At 37.9% G+C, this 15,140-nt stretch overlaps 1 protein-coding gene across 3 annotated transcripts in view; it reads right to left on the reverse strand.

Moving 5' to 3' along the window:
• The window catches only part of LOC100565959 (cohesin subunit SA-2), a 74,267-nt gene that overhangs the window by 18,847 nt on the left and 40,280 nt on the right, over nucleotides 1-15,140 (reverse strand). For all 3 annotated transcript variants that reach the window (XM_062975329.1, XM_016992352.2, XM_062975328.1), the window contains exons 16-22: nucleotides 12,985-13,093; nucleotides 11,486-11,603; nucleotides 10,307-10,410; nucleotides 8,666-8,758; nucleotides 8,486-8,575; nucleotides 2,177-2,380; nucleotides 532-608 (exon numbers count right to left, since the gene is read on the reverse strand). In XM_062975329.1, coding sequence (XP_062831399.1) covers nucleotides 532-608; nucleotides 2,177-2,380; nucleotides 8,486-8,575; nucleotides 8,666-8,758; nucleotides 10,307-10,410; nucleotides 11,486-11,603; nucleotides 12,985-13,093 — 795 coding nt within the window. The remainder of the gene's footprint in view (nucleotides 1-531; nucleotides 609-2,176; nucleotides 2,381-8,485; nucleotides 8,576-8,665; nucleotides 8,759-10,306; nucleotides 10,411-11,485; nucleotides 11,604-12,984; nucleotides 13,094-15,140) is intronic.

Genomic DNA, 15,140 nt, shown 5'->3' on the forward strand with positions numbered 1-15,140 from the left:
CACTCCATAAAAAACAACAATCAAAACAGACCTTTTGCCCAGTCTATTTGATCACTGGACTAGTTGGAAATCAAGGGTGACTGCTCAGCATAAATTGCATTATCCAGACACATTCTAGTTGTTAAAAAAATGATATTCCTCCTTTTTCCCAGTATGGGATTCAAGACAATTTAAATAGACTAAAAACACACAGTTAAAATTCATTCAAAACTCTAGACTCAAAAACACTTTCCCCCAGTTTTCCCAGCTGGGCCCCTTCCATCATTCCCTAGCCAATATGTCTAAATCTAAACCTGTCAGGAAAAAAGAGCCAATATACTAAAAGCCAACATGTTTGCTCCTATATTTGAGTCATCTTAATCTCATGGAATACATCTGCAAGTGCTTTTTCATATCTGAATATCTGTGTTTTGCATTTAACCAAGTTTCTTTCCTTACTATTTGGCTTTTCAGTTAAACACAACATTATTCCAGTCATACTTGTTTGCACAAAATCAGGAAATTAGAAATCAGCATCAGCCAGCATCTCACTTGTAAAAAACAGCTACTCTTTGCAGAATGGAGCAAATATGATGAATCTCTTCTTCTTCTGCACAAAGTCCTTCTCCCTATATCACACACAGGCGAAGGAGAAGAAGATACAGAACTGAGTTTAGCACCCAATTTATTCTCCCCGAAGAGACTGGAAAGGTTACTTCTTAGGGACTATAAATCCCAGAATTCCTGATAGCATGGCTGGCATTAAGGGAACTTTTCCCTTGAAGAACCAACGTATAACAACCATTTAAAATCTTATGGTAAAAGAGTAAGTTAACCCTTGTTTTATGAACAATGTTAATATAGATTAATTATACTTCTGTAAAATGCTTGGGATCAGATGTCTATATGATTTTGAACTTTGTAACAATAGCATATACATAATTAGATATCTTGAAGATGGAACCATAGTCTAAACTATGCAATGGTATTTGATGTATCTTGTATGCATAGCCTGAAGGTAATTGCCGATGTAATGTTTTTAATAAATTATGCATGAAACAAAGTTTGGGCACACTGAAGAACCAGAAATTAAAGACATCAATATGTCAGCCAGCCAAGTGAAAGATTTTAGATTTGAGTATTTTTGATTTCCAGACAAATGATATTCAACCTGTAATACAGTTGTTATTTCCAGCATCCTATTGAATCAATCTGGATCATTCTGACCTCAATCCCACAACTATGTAACTTTCTGCATATACCTGAAGCTTGTATGCTGTACTGTATCAGTGCCTCAGAGGAAATGAATGGCAAACCACAAATGCTTGTGATGAAATTAATGTGTTTAAGAACCATAATTTCTCTCTTATTCTCCTTTTTGTACTGTAACAAAATAGTGCACTATCTCTTTAAAAACTGCCAAAATAAACATTGCTTGAGATAATTTTGGTGAGATATTTACTGCACTTCAGATCTAAGCACATACACATAGAGCGCATGAGACTTGTATGCTGGAATGACATCTGTTAGCAATGGCACATATGATCAACTGTTCTTGAACTGAGTCTGCAAGCTATTCATATTTCGAACAGCTGCTCTCATATTCTTAGAACCAACAAAACCCTTTTCAAATATTTTTACAGCCCCCTGCTCCCCAAACACACATAAATGTAAATGTAAACATTCTCCTTTAAATCTGAAAGCTTTGCACATTGTTTTAAATCAGCCTTTTTTTTTTCCAGGGACCACTTGACCGGGGACCACTCACCAACATTAGTACCAAAAGGGTTACGAATCAGTTTTTGGTCAACTTTAGATTCATTTTGGTTATTTGGGGTGCTCATTCAGAAAACTGCATTGGATAGACCACATCAGCTCTAGTTTCTGAACATATGCCATCCAGCAGTCACCATCTGCTCGCCAACAGAAACCCATGTTTAATAATCTAGAGTTGATTTCCCCACATGTCTCACGGACCTTATTTTAGGTCTTGTGGCCCACCAGAAACCAATGCTTTAAATGAATGATCAAAACTTTAAAAAGCAGTGGATGGAGAGACACGGATCTAATCAGACCTTATAATAAAAAGCTATTTTATCTAAAAATTAGGATTTAATATTAAGTATCACCATGTCAGGGGAAAACCTTTACCTTTACTTATCACCTTTTTATTTAGATATCAATTTCTTACACTCACCTCATTCCAAGAGTTAACCAAGAGCTGGTTTAGTTTGTTCACCAGTTCATCCACCAGTTCAGTCTTAGCAGCAACCACTTTGTTACAGATAGCCAGCCCTTCGCTGCCAAGAACATGGTACACCCTGGAGCAAGTCTCCAGGACATCTGTGTCGGAGTGTTTAGCAACAATGGCTTCTACCTCTTTTAGCAAGGTGTCCAAGTGCTACAAAGAAAGCAAAAAAGTGCCATACATATCATGAGCTATCAACCAGTAGAAGTCTGCAGATAAGTTCAATTTGGATTCAGCAGACCTTGGTTTAAATCCTTGTTGATGAATACACTGCATAACTTTGACTGTGATATTTGCTAGGAGGTAATTTCAAAAAAGAAAAAAAATCATTCAAAAATAGTAAAGCAGCAACAACAGCAGTAGCAGTAGTTCAGCAAATCAGAAGTTTCTAGTCTCAGCAATAGAGGGATTAAGCTTAAGTTATTCAGGAACAGAGTCAAACTTAAAATGCTATAAAAGACTTTATTCAAAGAACTACATAACTAGATAGGAAAGTAAAACAGGGCCTATTTATTTGTTTTATTTATTTGCCACGTTTATAACCTACTCTTCTCACCCCGTAGGGTCTTAGAGCAGCTCACACATATAGACAACAATTCAATGCCAAAAGCATACATCCAACAAAATAAACATTTACATTAAAAGCAACCACTAAAACATATCAACATTAAAACCATTAATTTAAAATTACGCAATCCAATACCATAGTCCGAGGTCATTCCAGTTGTCACTGGATCCCTATCTAACTAAATCACAGCAGACATCACATCTCTCCATGTTCACAGGAGAAGAACAAAAGAACAACAAAATGGAGAGCTCAGGGGCTTGCCATGTGCTCAGAAAAAGAGGTGTTCTTATATCCCAGCCGCCTTTGGGTTCTGAACCTGGTTCAGAAAAGAACTTTGACCAGGATGAAGCTTACTCTGACTTTTCACCCAGTTCTCCTCCGAGTTCCTTCCAATTACAGACCCCACCTGTGGATAGCTCAGAGGCTTCCTTAATTGGGAGAGATACTGATAACATTACTCCCGTGGAAGAACCAGATGTTCCAAGCTCCCCAGGGAATGTATCCTTTAACAGAAGACAGTTTTTGTAGCAACAAAGAACCCAGACACAGCAGCTTTGCAGGAGTCAACGACTGGCATCTAGAAGGGATACTGGACAGCAGATTGCTTTGGTTCCCTTCGCTGTTATTAGATCTAACTTCTATAAAAGTGTCTTGCACTGTGAGCTAGTTGTGGTGTCAACGTAGCGACTTCACCATTTCCAGTTCCCTGATTTTCAAGCTGAGTCTCCTGTTTCCTGGCGGCCAAGCCGAGCCACGACTCCCGTTTTAATCCGGAGTGAATTCACGTCCTTGCCTTGTTCCTGAATCCAGATTGCTTTTAGCTTCGTCTTTTGCCTGCCTTGAAATCCAAGACTTTCTAGTGACTTTGGACTTTGTTATTTACTCCTGCTTTCTTGTTGTTTCCCTGCTCAAGAACTTTTCATCAGTTTTGAGCGTGTTTCGGTTTCTGGACTTTGGACAATAATATTGGACATATCTCTTCAACACTTTGGACTAATTCATACCATTCCTTAAAGGACTATTGCTCACTCATCTTTTCCACTTATTATTTCCTGAATTTATTATTGTTTTAATAAAGATATTATATGATTATTGGTCTCTGTTTGGTTTCCAGTGTCCAAGCTGCCTTGGGGTGCAACAGGTGTGTCCCTGAGAAATATCAGTCTAATCAGCAGGGGATAGGACGGCGTTTCTCAACCTGGGGATCAGGACCACTGGGGGGTGTCGTGAAGGAGTGTCAGAGGGGTTGCCAAAGACCATCAGAAAACACATATTAATTCACAGTGCTCTCAGGAGGTAGGTGAACTACATCTCCCCTAAATCACTGTCAATTCCTCCCAGATTCCTCCAGTATTTTCTGTTGGTCACAGGAGTTCTGTGTGCCAAATTTGGTATATTTCCATCATTGGTGGAGTTCAGAATGCTCTTTGATTATAAGTGAACTACAAATCCCAGCAACTACAACTCCCAAATGACAAAATCAATCCCACACAACCCCACCAGTATTCATATTTGGATATATCGGGTATTTGTGCCAAATGTGGTCCAGTGAATGAAAATACATCCTGCAGATCAGATAATGACATTACAATCATAACAGTAGCAAAATGACAGTGATGAAGGAGAAATGAAAATAATTGTATGGTTAGGGGTCACCACAACATGAGGAAGTGCATTAAGGGGTTGCAGCATTACGAAGGTTGAGAACCACTGGGATATGAGAAGAGAACAGGTAGACAGGGAGGCCAACGAGCGAAGGGCTTTTCCCTACCAACTACCTCATCTACCTATCTAAGTCATTGATGTGGACTAAAAGCTTGTGCACAATGGCCGACTTCCAACAATATTGAATTGTGTAAGCGTCGTGAAGAGCCTCGTTCATAACACGTGTGATGAAGTGCCTCGTTCACAAGGTCATACACCGAAACTTCTTAAATCAAACCTAACTCCACAATCCCAGTGCCAGTAAATCAGCGTCCACGTTCCGAGGTCAAACGAGCCAGTAACAGTATAACTAATTGTATGACAGATTCCAAAGTACTTAAATCCAGTTTTGGTCCAGGGTTCAGAAAGCCAGTCAGACACCCAGTTCACAATAACACCATCCAGCAAGATATTGCCTCCAGCAACAAGACTGTGAACTCAAGAGTCTTTTATACTAAGGCCACAGGTTTTGCTTATGAATAGCCTGTTTCTCAGCTAACCTGTCAGACCTGAATAGTTGAGCTTGCTCTCTGTGAAATTACACATGAGAAATTACAATGTGTGCCCATGCAAAGATTTTTCATGTCTGCACAAGTTAAGCATCAGCCCTAAGATCACTACAAGCTGAACATATTTTCATGGCGGCAGCCCTTGTTCTCCACAATTGTGGAGAAGTCATAGTTATTGTTTTAATTTTGACTGTTGGAGTATGTATTTGTGTTCAGTTGACACAGTAGCTGAAACAGAAGCCATCTTGTTTCAATCCACAGTAGTGCGGTTACCAAGGAGACGAAGCTGGCTAGCTCATCAGAGGGAGAAGTGGGCGGAGCCAAGAAAAGGAAAAAAGGGCAGTTTTAAAAAAGAGAAGCGAGAGTGTGAGAGTGTGTGTGCGTGTGGCTGGAGGCTTTTCAGTCAAGAAGGGCTGAGGAGACAGGCCTGGCCAAAAATCTTTAGTCAGGGCAGACTAAAGGGAGCCTAGTTAAGATCTCTAGTTGAGAAAAGACTAGTGATCAGGGATTTGATCAGTATTAGATCAAATTAAAAGCTATTATTGTAGTTGGGACATTGTTCACTAAGGAACTCAGCTGAGGTTAGAGTTCGCTACAATTTATACCATCAGTAGGAGAGTGAGAGTGGATTTACACCAAAGACTACTGTTGTGGTGGTTATAAGAGTTATTAAACCACTTGTTTATTTAAAGTTCCATAAGTAAATCAATCAACCTGCAACCATAAGCTTTGTACGCAATAAACTTGTTGTTCTTTGTTAACAACTGACTCATTTCATCTCATCTGCGTCTGTGGAGCCAAATTTCATCAGTGATAATTCAAAAGCCTCATGTTGGTGGCAGTCACTTTATTAAGAATAATAAGAATAATAGTCGCAGTTACCTCAGAAAGGGAACCACAACACAGAAATCCCTAACTACCGAGACAGAGGCTGGGATCTTGAAATAAAGATCACCCCCTGTAATCCTTCCCCTCATATAAAGGTGATATCTATATATATAAAAGAGTGATGGCATCACGGCTATTCACAAAACAACAAAACTACAGGCCCCCCAACCTCAAAATTTGACAACACAACCCATCATCCACGCCTCAAGGTTGATACAACAAAAAGAAAAGAAAAATAAAGTCCTAATTAGAGGGAGAGCAATAATTTTTTTTATCCAATTGCTGCCAGTTTAGAGGGCTAATCTCTGCCCACTTGGTTGCCTAGCAACCAAGGGACAGCCAGGTTTCAGTTAGGGGACAGGCAGATTTAGGCCTCACTTAGGCTTCTTCCACAGATTATCTAATTTGCACTGGATTATATGGCAGTGTAGACTCAAGGCCCTTCCACACAGCTATATAACCCATTTATAATCTTATATTATCTGCTTTGCACTGGATTATCTTGACTCCACACTACCATATAATCCACTTCAGTGTGCATTTTATACAGCTGTGAAGAAGGAGCCTCATATAATCCAGTTCTGAGCAGATAATATAAGATTAGAAATATACAGTAGAGTCTCACTTATCCAACGTAAACAGGCCGGCAGGATAAGTGAATATGTTGGATAATAAGAAGGGATTCAGGAAAAGCCAATTAAACATCAAATTAGGTAATCGTTATACAAATTAAGCACCAAAACATCATATTATACAACAAATTTGACAGAAAAAGTAGTTCCATGCGCAGTAATGCTATGTAGTATTTACAGTAGAGTCTCACTTATCCAACACTCGCTTATCCAACGTTCTGGATTATCCAACGCATTTTTGTAGTCAATGCTTTCAATATATCGTGATATTTTGGTGCTAAATTCATAAATACAGTAATTACTATATAGCATTACTGTGTATTGAACTACTTTTTCTGACAAATTTGTTGTCTAACATGATGTTTTGGTGCTTCATTTGTAAAATCATAACTTAATTTGATGTTTAATAGGGTTATCCTTAATTCCTCATTATCCAACATATTCGCTTATCCAACGTTCTGCCGGCCCGTTTATGTTGGATAAGTGAGACTCTACTGTACTGTATTTACAAATTTACCACTAAAATATCACAATGAATTTAAAACACTGACTACAAAAACATTGATTATGAAAAGGCAGACTGCGTTGGATAATCCAGAACATTGTATAAGCAAATGTTGGATAAGTGAGATTCTTCTTTAATATGAAATAATTACTGGGATAGAATAATGCAGAACAATATAATCTCTAAAACCAGGACAGTAAATAAACAGAGGAATTCCACACAGAAAACAATCAGGGCCAGCTAACACCTCCCAACAAAAAATTCACTCAGGGAGGAAACAGCCAGGCTTTAAAGCTGCAAGGCCATCACATCCTAATCATTTTTCCTAATTGCAGCATTCATACTTGCCTCCAACAAACAAAAAAAACCAATTAGAAATATTGTATATTCACAACCTTTAGGAAATAATATCCCCTGATGGTGCAGCGTGTTAAAGCGCTGAGCTGCTGAACTTCTGGACCGAAAGGCCACAGGTTTGAATTGGGGGAGCGGAGAGAGCCCCCACTGTTAGCCCCAGCTTCTGCCAACCAAGAAGTTCAAAAACATGCAAATGTGAGTGCATCAATAGGTACTGCTCCGGCGGGAAGGTAACGCCGCTCCATGTAGTCATCCCACATGACCTTGGAGGAGTCTACGGACAACGCCGGCTCTTCGGCTTAGAAATGGAGATGAGCACCAACCTCCAGAGTCAGACACGACTGGACTTAATGTCTGGGGAAAACCTTTACCCTTGACCTTAACTACCACCAATTCCTCAATACTTTTATTTCCCATACCACCAGACTTTGCCACAGCAACGCGTGGCCGGGCACAGCTAGTATATATATATAATGTAGAGGGATTAAAAGATTCAAAAATCCCCTCATCCGTGGAAACAGCATTTACAATTGGCTTTCACATCATCACAATCATCATCTATCATCCATCTATTACAATTTGGTGGCAGCGGTGGGATCAAAAGGATTCCTCCCTGCCTCATCACCATCTCAATCACACATCACTATTACAATTGGTAATTTCTCTGTGAAATTACACATGAGAAATTACAAAGTGTGTCCATGCAAATATTTTTCATGTCTGCACAAGTTAAGCATCAGCCCTAAGATCACTACAAGCTGAACATATTTTCATGGCGGCAGTCCTTGTTCTCCACAATGCTGCAAAGTCAATTCAGTTTCTGGAGCACAGTGCAGAAATGACAAGGCTGCCATCTGGCTCCAACACACATAGCAGAATGAACACATCCAGGGAGCAACCCATTCTTGCAACAGCACGCACCCAGGGATCAAATGGCCTATGCATTTCAGTAGCTAAAATGAATGAATGGATGAATGACAAGACTAAGGGGGACTTTGGGACCACAGGACATGCAATTTAGTTTCCCATGAAGATATCTTATCTCCTCCCCTATGCAGTCTCTCTTTCTTGCTCACACACATATTGTTTATTCACCTTGTCCAGGGGTCCAGTACTGTACAGCTCCAAATCAAAATACTGCGGGATCTGCAAGAGATTTGTCACTTTTTCTGCATCAGTTGAATACTGGAAAGAAAAAAAAGAGGGCATAAGAGGGTACTTTTGAAATCCAACTGAATTATTTAATATTCTTCTACAGAAGCAGCTGCTGGATACCTTTGCCAAGAGCTGGGGAAGGACTACAATGAAATGTTCTGTAATTTTAGTACAATCTTCCACTTGTATCTTTTTCTCTTTGGCAGAAAGAACCTGTGGACAAAACAAATTTTGTTGTGATTGCAGCATAAATAAATAAAATGCTAGCAATTAAAGCTTTACATTGCTTAAAGGCCACACTGCTTACAATTTCTCTCCACAAATATTTTTATACTGTGGTTGTTAATTGGAAAGTGGTAAGCTTTGCAGCAGAGGGATTTTGTTGCAGTTGTTCCAAGCAGTTTCCTTGTTTGAACGAAGGAATACAGTGTGTAGATAAAGAAACCTCTGAGCATTCCAGTCATATCGGTATCTTGTGAAAGAATTCAGCACTTCTAGGCTCTGTGAACAAACTATGCAAGACTCTTTCTGCGTGAACAAGCCAATGCATTTTTAAAATACAGCTGAATAAAATTAGGTAAACAGTAGAAGGAAAACTACATCATGGGTGGATTTTGCTGTATTCTGAATCTCTAGTTTAGAACCACATAATTCTATTAAGCACAGGATGCAAAAAAAGGAGGAAAGAATGTGTGCAAGCACAGGACTTATTCCCAATTCTCCAGTATTATTTACTCCACAAATAGGATGTTAGCAACAGAATTGGCTTCTCCCATTCCAAACAATACAGACTGGTTATTTTAGTTCTCATACCATAGTTCTGAAAAATACCTTTAACCAGATGATTACACATAGCTGTATAGTAATTAGTTAGATGGCTGATCATTTACTAGAGCTATAAGTACTAGATGACAAGTACAAAGAAAGCACTTGTTTCCCAGCCTGATCCTAAAATTTATAAGACTTTTGGGGATTTATATGTACAGTACAACTTCTTTAACCAAATTCAACATCCAAAACTGCACTTACCAATGCTCCAAAAAAAAAATCAATCCCACCCCTCACCCCCAGAATTGTTTGTGGTTCTTTCTGGTTATTCCAGTGCTACTCTATGGCATACCTCCAGCCCAATTATAGTCAAAATATAGGTTTGCTATCATTTGAACTATCACGTATCCACTAGGGGATGCTACATGGAGAAGCAGATGCACAAGTGTGTTTAACAACTTCAACTGCAAACAGCACTTCCATATCTTCCTAGTAAAACGATGCATAAGCTCCAGACGTATCCTTTCAATGTTGGAAATGCATGACAAGTTCCTTACTAGTTTTTTCCTTAATTTTTTATTGTAAACACGGGTAGAACAATTTAAAAGTTTTCTTAACACTGCTGAATCCACATTTATCTCCCACCTGTGTCCATTGATATTTCTCCCCTCCCTCCCGCTCTCCCCCTACTCTCATTTAAATATTATTTTAATTGATTCATTGTGGAGAGCATGTGGTTCAGTTTTTGTAGTTTCCTTTTCCTTTTATTCTAATAATAGTGTACAAGTTAAGTTACTGAATGAGACAATGTTTCAACTAGGAATGCTAAGGGTACTCCTCAATTAAATGCCCAGTCAAATTCTGGGGAGCAGATATCTCCCCATGCCCTGGGTATAGGGCAGCAGGGGAATGAGTCTATTTGCAGGAATCATTTGGGGGATGTGTGCATGAAAAAGCCAGAACACTTCTGCAGTATAAACAAATCCCACTAACTTTCCTGGTCCCTGCTCTGCCTGCAGGGGGATGGCCTTCAGCAGCTTCTCGAATCGTTGCTAGGATTATCTCAATAAGGGCGCTCTCTTCAGCCTTGCTCAGCGCTGTGAACAAAACAACACACAGGCTCATTTCAGTCCTGTCCAGAAAGAAGCAGAGATCCTAGGATTGCTAAAGCAGTGACTTTGTTCACTTCTCCCAACAAACTTTTAAAAAACTTTAAAAAAAGGAATACTGAAAAGAATACTGTTAACTTCTATGTTGGAATAAGTTGTCTTGAATCCTACTCTTGGGTGAAAGTCAGGATATAAATCAAACAAATCAAGTAAAGAGAAGTATTTTCTACACAATGCATATTTTTATTCTGTTGAGTACCACAAGATATAAAGGACAAAGCTCAAAATACATTCAAGAAGGTATAAATGAATTAAGTCCATATATATTGATATATATGTCAACCTCATGGTCAAGAGCAAGTTTAGGGACCAAAATTATAGATTTTTGATGTAATCGTGCACAAGTTAATTGTTTTAAGTGTAATTTTAATTGTATTTTTATTGTATTTTAGCTGTATTTTAACTTTTATATGCATGACACAAATACGTATTTGTTTTTTGTTTGTTTTTTATATTCATATGTGTTTTTATTTGCCTCATTTTTACATTCTATTTTACTGTGTTATGTCATTGTTAGCCGCCTATGGCAGGATACAAATAAAATAAATAAATACATACTGTATATACATACATACATAAAATTATTGTACAGGAAAGGAGAAAGCACCAAGTGTCACCTCAAGGAATCCAGCAATTAAACATTCAGAGAAGGCCAGTGAACACACGGTGGAGAGAGTAGAAGAATTGGGGGTTCTTTTAGGTTTTCCCAGAATGCACTACACCTTCACCTTTCACCACTCTATTCAGAAAAGGGGATGGTTCTTTTTTTAATATAAAGGTTAAGGTACAGTACGTACATTGACCCATGGATAAGTCCATTCAGATTATTCAGGTCAATTTTTGACTAAAAATTTCTAGACTTCTACATGAGTATACACAGGCAGTCCCCAAATTACGAAGACCTAAAACCCCACTTACCTCCTCATGACAAGCCTTTCGTTCCCTTAGGCGACAACAAGACATCAGCCCTAGAGGAAAGCTGAATGTTCCTGAGCCCACTTACCTTCATCATGATCATTGGTGTTTTCCAGTAAGAGAGCAGTCATGCACTCCCAGTCTTTCAATACACTCAGTGCCCAATCCCACAGGCTGTCTACAAGATACGTGACATGACTATGTAGCTAAAAAAAGGGGAAAAATCCAGACCTTCAAAAAGTGTTCATTTCCTGAATTCCCACTATAACCCACAGAAGTAGTACACATCCAGAGCAGCGATTCCCAAACTTTTTCCAAGTCACAATCCCATCTTATAGAGGTTTTTTAATATGGTAAATGAAAACACATCGATAATAGATTTTTCAGTATACAGAAGAGTCTCACTTATCCAAGTCTCGCTTATTCAAGCCTCTGGATTATCCAAGCCATTTTTGTAGTCAATGTTTTCAATATATCGTGATATTTTGGTGCTAAATTCGTAAATACATTAATTACAACATAACATTACTGTGTATTGAACTACTTTTTCTGTCAAATTTGTTGTATAACATGATGTTTTGGTGCTTAATTCGTAAAATCATAACCTAATTTGATGTTTAATAGGCGTTTCCTTAATCCCTCCTTATTATCCAAGATATTCGCTCATCCAAGCTTCTGCCGGCCCGTTTAGCTTGGATAAGTGAGACTCTACTGTAATATAATTCAAAATAATGTGAACTTACAACATATTTAATGTGATGATTGAAAATGTAACTCATTAACAAGCTTAAAAATTAATTGTTAAGTTTTCATTAACGCCAACCTCATGTCATTCTCAATATATAATCTGTTTCTTGTTTTGGTTTTCAATTGTAGAAGCATTGAAAATTCACTCTCATTGAGATATGCACAAACAAAGGGGAGTAAAACTTTTTAAATTTCCCTTTTTAAATTCTTCATAGCTCACCACTGCCTGGCGACCCCACACAAAACCCTTCTAAACTCTATTTGGGGTCGTAAGTCATAGGTTGGGAGCCACTGGTCTAGAGAGAGGTGGAGCCTATATATGCAGGCACTTCTGTTTTTATCCAACTGCTGAATATTACATGCCTCCAAACTGACAAGAATTATATCTCATAGCTTTCATGGCAACATTTGTTCAGAGGGGACTTTTCACCACTCTTCTCATATGTTGGAAGAGTGTAACTTGCCCAAAACCACCCAAGTGGATAGCATATCTTGCTATCAGTAATTTTAATAAGACGCTAAGGTGTGGTGGAGTTTCCTTCTTTGGAGGCTTTTAAGCAGAGGCTAGATGGCCATCTGTCTGGATGGCTTTGAATGTGATTTCCTGCTTCTTGACAGAGGGTTGGACTGGATGGCCCATGAGGTCTCTTCCAGCTCTATGATTCTATGACTACCATACTTTGTTCCTATCTTTTTTTTCTTTCCAACCCAGAAACAATCAGCCTTGACTTTATCTTAGTTAATTGGTCATGAATGTCATCTATTGGTTTCGGTGACAGCTATGAGTAATGACCATTTCCCAATATTTTGTTTAAGCATCATAGTTTGCATTCTCTTTACCTCACTTTCCAAGAAGAAAATGATTAGTGTCCTCAGTTGGCTAGCAACAGGCTCCCATTTTCCATTTCTATTGGCAAAAGAGTCCATTTCGCTTTCCTGGATAAGCAATCTATCCACATAAAAAAGTAGTCAGTTTCTGCTTCATTAATACCAATTACAGCAAGCAATCATCAACCATGCTTTCCTGAATTATTAGATTTTCCAACAGCTTAAACATACTCATATTCATACCTACAAACCAACACCTATCTCTTCAAAAACAAGTAAGGTTGAGTTCAATGCAGTTATTCCAAGGTTTGCAGCCCAAAACATTTTTTAAATGTTAAATTTTTTAAGAAGCATGCACGAATACAACATATTAATTTTTAAATATTAGGACTCATAAGACATTCCACCCACTGAACAAAATCAAAATAAAACTCGTTTTAAAAATAATATATTGTAACATTGTGTTCCAGAAACCATATCATCCTAAAACAGACTTCTCTAGTCTCATTCCTTCTCAATATTTTGTGTTGCAATACTAATCATTCCCTGCCATTAGGATTTTTTTATTTTTCAAAAAAAACAGACTTTTTAAAAATCCAGAATAAACCAGGATTTTGTGCCTGAAATACTATTGAAATGTAAATTTTATGCCATAGACATAAACTGCTTATAATTGTTGATTTATACAATTGCCCTTTTAGGTGCAGAATGTTGATTTTTCAAAACTAGATAAAATTTCTAATGCACACAATCTCAGAGAAACCACTGAAATTGTGAGAGCAACATAAGCCATCTTAGGAGCAACATTCTAGAAATAATAATCCATTTTTTTAAAAATCCAAACACTGGAAAAGTGCAACACATCCCAGTAGAAACAGGCTATGTCCCCTCCGTTTTTAGAATTTTCCTAATGCACATACTGCAATCAAGAGTAATTTCCAAGCAAATCCTTGGGGAAATTAGATGATAACTGAAAAAGTAAGCTTCATTATCTACTGCATTGCTAAATTGTTCCAGCCTTTGTGCTATGATAGATCAGCAGATGCAGCTTAGTGTAGAATCAAATTACTAGATAGGAATCAACAAGCAAAAACATTTTTAAAAAGGAAAGGAAATAACAAGATAAAATTTGGCACAAGTGAAATACTGAGACAGAGAACATTCCTGGTTCAAACTTTACTGCAGCCAGAAGTGATCACTAAAGGCCCAAAGCAAGGCCTCCTCTTAAAGTCCTTCAAATCCAGTGATATGGGTTGAGCATCCCTTATTCGGAATTCTAAAATTCCAAATATTGTACTAAAAAATCCATAGATGGCTAAGATAGTGGAACCTTTGCTTTCTGATAGTTTCATGTACACAAACTTTGATTGTGATTTTCCTGTCTAGCAAGCGGTTGGATTAGATGACTCTTGGGGTCTCTTCCAACTCTGATTGTATGATTCTAACTGTGCTTCATACACAAAATGATTGTATATAAAATTACCTTCAGGCTATATGTGAGTTGTACGTATATGAAACATAAATGAATATTCTGTTTAGACTTCTGCACAGTCTCCAAGATTATATATATATATATATATATACACACACACACACACACACACACACACACACACACAGTAGAGTCTCGCTTATCCAACGTAAACGGGCCGGCAGAATGTTGGATAAGTGAATATGTTGGATAATAAGGAGAGATTAAGGAAAAGCCTATTAAACATCAAATTGAGTTATGATTTTACAAATTAAGCACCAAAACGTCATGTTACACAACAAATTTGATAGAAAAAGTAGTTCAATACGCAGTAATGCTATGTAGTAATTACTGTATTTGTGAATTTAGCACCAAAACATCACAATGTATTGAAAACATTGACTACAAAAATGCGTTGGATAATCCAGAACGTTGGATAAGTGAGTGTTGGATAAGTGAGACTCTACTGTGTATATATATATATATATATATATATATATATATACACACACACACACGTATATGCAAATACAAGTATTCAAGAAAATTTGAAATCTCAAACACCTTTGATCCCAAATATTTTAGATAAAGGATACTCAACTGCACTAATCGAGGTCTGTTTGTGAGGATCCAGGAGACTGCAAGTCACACTGATAGAAGACAGTCTCCACAGATGGAAAAACTTCAGAGCCAAGTG

The sequence above is a fragment of the Anolis carolinensis genome, chromosome 3 (assembly GCF_035594765.1).
Source record: "Anolis carolinensis isolate JA03-04 chromosome 3, rAnoCar3.1.pri, whole genome shotgun sequence".
NCBI classification, from domain to species: domain Eukaryota; kingdom Metazoa; phylum Chordata; class Lepidosauria; order Squamata; family Dactyloidae; genus Anolis; species Anolis carolinensis.